At 43.4% G+C, this 5,748-nt stretch overlaps 1 protein-coding gene across 1 annotated transcript; it reads left to right on the forward strand.

The window, feature by feature from the left end:
* Positions 1 to 1,087: 1,087 nt before the first annotated feature.
* On the forward strand, positions 1,088 to 5,427 carry LOC139447166 (uncharacterized). The gene is made up of 2 exons (XM_071228361.1): positions 1,088 to 1,796; positions 4,967 to 5,427. The coding sequence occupies exons 1-2, from the start codon at positions 1,088 to 1,090 to the stop codon at positions 5,425 to 5,427; spliced, it is 1,170 nt and encodes a 389-aa protein (XP_071084462.1).
* The last annotated feature ends 321 nt before the right edge of the window (positions 5,428 to 5,748 follow it).

Below are 5,748 nucleotides of genomic sequence, written 5' to 3' on the forward strand. Positions count from 1 at the left end.
TTGTTGACATAAGCCTGCATTGTGCACCGAGACGGGTGTGCGTGTGCGTATGCGTGTGTCTTAGTTCATGTGAATGCAAGGGCGCCCTTCTCATCTGAGGCGCCGCAATTCGCTGTGCAGAGTTGCGTCCCTTTGGTGAATTTGAAAATTATGACGTGGATTCGAATCCAGGTTCGCCCCGATTATGTTACAAGGTTTGTCAAGCACCATACCCATGCTCATGGGTTTCACCGAAGAGGTAAACGTCTGAGGCCCGCATCACTTCGGGCTTTCCTCCTACATGAAGCTGACACGCCGTGATATAACTGGAATACTGTTTAAAGCGGCGTTAAACCCAACTCACTCACCGAGGAGAATGTGTACACTCGTGTACCTGCACATGTGATAGGGGTGTGAGAGTCGGTTACATTTACAATTCTAACATACTTGAGGAAACAACATTCGTTGAGAAATCACATGTTCTGACGAATATCTATTTCGATTGTTAATAATTACCACAATTACACAGATAATGTTGGTTTTGTTTATTTGTTGTTTAACTCCGCACTCAGCAATATTCAAGCTATATTACGGCGGTCTGTAAATAATCGAGTCTGGACCAGACAATCTGATCAAGATCAGAACGGGATCGGGAGGCCAGGCTCGCTTACTTGGTTGGTCCATATCATCGTATCACAATTGTGTAGGTCGATGCTAGTGATGTCAATCACTGGATTGTCTGGTCCAGACTAGATTATTTACAGACCGCCGTCATATTGCAGGAATATTGTTGAATGCTGCGCTAATCAACAAACAAACAAACAAACAATACATACATACCTATACTGCACTACCACTTCAGGTATGAAATATCATTATCCTTTGTATTGTTTACCGATACTTATCGCCCAATCAGTTCATCAAAACCTGTCAACCGCGTCTTTGGTCACCCCTATCACAATCAGATCCTGCGAACACAACAGCGAACGCGAAACCAGGGATCTTAATCACCTACACGCACCCGCTAGCCTGGTTTTCACCAGGCAAATTGTTCCTCTTTTTAAGCGACGTGATAATCTGTGTAAAGGTTTCTGGTTTTTGAGAGAACATGTTTATAAGATTCATGGGAATTGTGTGTTTGATCATGAAAAGAAACCAGACAGTGTTTCTGTCTCTCGCCACCATCATCATCGTCTACCTGTTTCTGAAGCGGGTGTCCGTCGTGTGGAGGGACACCGATATGACTTCTCGTCCCAATGACGATGCACTGGGTTTTCTACGTCGTGCCGCAGATAATACCAGCGCACCACATGAGGACAGTGAGTCCCGAGAAACTGACAGTCCGTATGATGACCTGTGCGTGTTTTATTCTATTGAAAATGTCGACTCTTCTGCCGCGTGCATGGAACCTGACTGGTTATGTGACGAGTATGCGGATTCCAGTGACGTCATTTGCAGGTGGTACAAGGCCCAGACACAGAACCTAGTTGCTGGCAGTTGTCTTTTGCCAAACGCTACTGAACTCGGATTTCAAAATGGCGGCTATGCTATTCCAAGGATTGTATACTACGTCGCCTTTGGTGTCAGTCGACTTTCTTTTATACATTATCTGAGTTTGTTGAGTGCCAGGAGGTTTATCAAGCCATGGGCGATATATGTTGTCGGTGACATGAGGCCGATGGGGACGTGGTGGCAGAAGGCGGAGGCGGAGCTGGGGGTGAGGTTTATCCAAAGGGAGAGGCCAGTCTGGCTTGCGGAAAAGAAAATAACCTCCACCGAGCTGGCGGGGCATCTCATCAGATTGCAGCTGCTCATGGGTGAGTGTGTGTGTCACTTATACGTCAGTTCATGTGTGAGTGTGTGTGTGTGTGTCACCTATACGTCAGTTCATGTGTGAGTGTGTGTTTCACTTACACATCAGGTCATGTGTGTGTCACTTATACGTCAGTTCATGTGTGCGTGTGTGTCATTTATACGTCAGTTCATGTGTGAGTGTGTGTGTGTCACCTATACATCAGTTCATGTGTGAGTGTGTGTGTCACTTACACATCAGTTCATGTGTGTGTCACTTATACGTCAGTTCGTGTGTGTCACTTATACGTCAGTTCACGTGTGAGTGTGTGTGTCACTTGTAAACACATCAGGTCATGTGTGTGTCACTTATACGTCAGTTCATGTGTGTGTCACTTATACGTCAGTTCATATGTGTGTCACTTATACGTCAGTTCATGTGTGAGTGTGTGTGTGTGTCACCTATACATCAGTTCATGTGTGAGTGTGTGTTTCACTTACACATCAGGTCATGTGTGTGTCACCTATACATCAGTTCATGTGTGAGTGTGTGTTTCACTTACACATCAGTTCATGTGAGTGTCACTTTGTCAGTTCGTGTGTGTCACTTATACGTCAGTTCACGTGTGAGTGTGTGTGTCACTTACACATCAGGTCATGTGTGTGTCACTTATACGTCAGTTCATGTGTGTGTTATTTATACGTCACTTCACGCGTGAGTGTGTGTCGCTTATACGTCAGTTCATGTGTGAGTGTGTGTGTCACTTACAGGTCAGTTCACGTGTGAATGTGTGTGTCACTTATACGTTAGTTCATGTGTGAATGTGTGTGTCACTTATACGTCATTTCATATGTGAATGTGTGTGTCACTTATACGTCAGATCATGTGTGAGTGTGAGTATCAGTTATACGTCATATCATGTGTGAATGTGTGTGTCACTTATACGTCAGATCATGTGTGAGTGTGTGTGTCACTTATACGTCAGTTCACGTGTGTGTCACTTATGCGTTAGATCATGTGTGATTGTATGTGTCACTTATACGTCAGTTAATGTGTGAGTGTGTTTGTCACTTGTACCACAGTTCATGTGTGAATGTGTGTGTCACCTATACGACAGTTCATGTGTGAATGTGTGTGTCATTTGTACGTCAGTTCATGTGTGAGTCTGTGTGTCACTTATGCGTCAGTTCATGTGTGAATGTGTGTGTCACGTATACGTCAGTTCATGTGTGTGTCACTTATACGTCAGTTTATGTGTGAGTGTGTGTGTCACTTATACGTCAGTTCACGTGTGTGTCACTTTTGCGTTAGTTCATGTGTGATTGTATGTGTCACTTATACGTCAGTTAATGTGTGAGTGTGTTTGTCACTTGTACCACAGTTCATGTGTGAGTGTGTGTGTCACATATACGTCAGTTCATGTGTGAGTGTGTGTCACTTATACGTCAGTTCATGTGTGAGTGTGTGTGTGTGTGTCACTTACACATCAGTTCACGTGTGTGTGTCTGTGTCACTTATACGGCGATTATTGCGCTTGTTAAAGTTGTACCGTTGTAAGGCGAATCGCTGAACATCGCTTACAAGCGATTTGCGCTTTGCAAAGCACCCATGCGTATAATTATGTATCATCCAAACTGGCTCTCACGGGAGATATCGCTGCTATGAAATCGCATCACAATGCTTTGCAGACCATTGTGACGTCATCCATCGTTACTATCACGATACAAACAAATGACGTCGCTAATGGTTCTGCTGAAGCTGTTAGCGGTACTTTTTACACTCAATACACTGCTTATTACTGTATATAAGATAGCTACGCCATAAATCACAGAGAACAATGAAGAACGAAGCGTGGTTTATTAGACGATAAAACATTGTTCTATCATGGCGTCATTTCTGGAGATTCGAACATGCGCACCGAACTTGATGACGTCATATATTGGACGATGTTATTTTTTGAGAGGAGAGTGTGTATAGTAGTGAGTTGTTCCCCATAGATGTAGATGGGCAACGCCGATAAATGCGATGACGGAACGAGCGTATCCAAAAGCGGGTGAGATATGACAATCGGTATTGGGAGAAAAGGTACAGGTCATCGATGTGGGGATTGTGAGAATATCCGGGAAATACCAACGTATTCCCCCTGGTTATAATTTGACTCGTCCGACTTGCTGAGGTCGGATTGTAATCAGGGAGTCGTCATTATATAAATAGGGGTAAATATTTTCAAAGCTTGTACATTTTCTTAACGTCTTAAAGAGGCTGTACACAATGTTGATATCTCATATAAGAAATAAACGACTCGTGATCGTACAATAAAACAGTGAAGGGAGAATAAACCATGAGGGTCGATAAACACTCGTTTATTTCTTAATTACAAACTTAAAAAAGTTGGAAGAATCATGTTGGATAATAAATAAAATCTCACCCTCTTGTCTTTTTATATCAAATATATACATGTTGTTGGTTTGTTGTTTAACGCCGCACTCAGCAATATTCCAGCTATATGACGGCGGTCTGTAAATAATCGAGTCTGGACCAGAAAAAATCAGTGATTAATATCAAGAGCAAAGATCCACGCAATTTGGATCGATGATATGCATCAACCAAGTCAGCGAGCCTGACCACCCGATCTCGTTAGTCGCCTCTTACGACAAGCATAGTCAGTCGCCTTTTACAGCAAGCGTGCAAGATCTACCCCTGATCTCAAATATATACATGCTTTATGACGACTGCATGCTGGTCAGACTGCACGAATGGTTGCCAATGCTTTTAATGTCCACGCGAGAACCATTTACAGATACAGCAACGATACCAGGTCACCATCAGGATGCAGTCGCCATAAAGCCTGGTTTCTCAGATTCTTCAAGTCTTGGAATGGCGCTAGTATCGGTTCAAGAATTTTGGAACCAAATATTGGGGTGCCGTTTATCAGAAAGTTACAAGGAAACGCAAGTGCATTTTGATTTTTATAGACAGCATTCGGGACTTCGTACCATAGCCGTTTGTTAAATTGCGTTTTGGCAACCCAATATATACATATTTTGGGCCGTTAACTTTAAATTTGGACTTACTAAATTACAGACTAGCGACAAATACGAGATACCTAAAAACAACCCGCATTGATATTTCAATTGAAAACTTTCAGGAAGTGACGTTTCTTTTGCGGTTCATTGTATGAAACACTCTTTTCAGTTAATGGCGGAATCTACCTTGACCTTGACATGCTGCTTCTTCGTCCTCTTGAGCCAATCCTGCATTATGACGTCACTCTTGGTCATCAAGACAACGATAGGGGGTTGAATAATGCTGTCATACTAGCCAAAAGGGGCGCTACATTCATCGGGGAATGGTACCTCAAATTCAACGACTTCAAAGATGACGATTTCGCCACTTTGTCGGAAATAACAGTTCGCCAGTTGTCGAAGGAGAGTCCATCGTCCGTCCACATGGAAACAGCGAGCTTCTTCTTCCCAGACAAGAATCAAATACGGTTCCTGGGTATAAAGAATTCTTATGAATGGCGGGGAAATTATGGAATACATCTACAGTGGCATCGAGAATTTCAACTGCCAACAAGTCCGGATGGCATTGGTAAGATGAGAAACTGCACTCTCCGAGAGATCCTGGAATACGTATACAATGACAAGGGGTGATGCTGACAGGCCGGTGATGAACTGAATTAATAAAATATTTGTCTTGTGTAACTTTGTATTTTGACGTGTATTTTCTATACAATAACCAGTGATGCTCATGATCACTGCCCCCGTGAAGATCCGGGTTAGAATTTGTCTTCAGCAACCCATGCTTGTCGTAAGAGGCGATCAGCACCATACCCGTGCTCGTGGGTTTCACCGAAGTGGTAAACGTCTGAGACCTGCATCACTTCGGGCTTTCCTCCCACATTAAGCTGACACGCCGTGATTTAACTGGAATACTGTTAAAAGCGGCGTTAAACCCAACTCACTCACTCGAGG

Source organism: Haliotis cracherodii, unplaced genomic scaffold (genome assembly GCF_022045235.1).
Source record: "Haliotis cracherodii isolate W230 unplaced genomic scaffold, xgHalCrac1.p SCAF_7, whole genome shotgun sequence".
NCBI lineage: Eukaryota > Metazoa > Mollusca > Gastropoda > Lepetellida > Haliotidae > Haliotis > Haliotis cracherodii.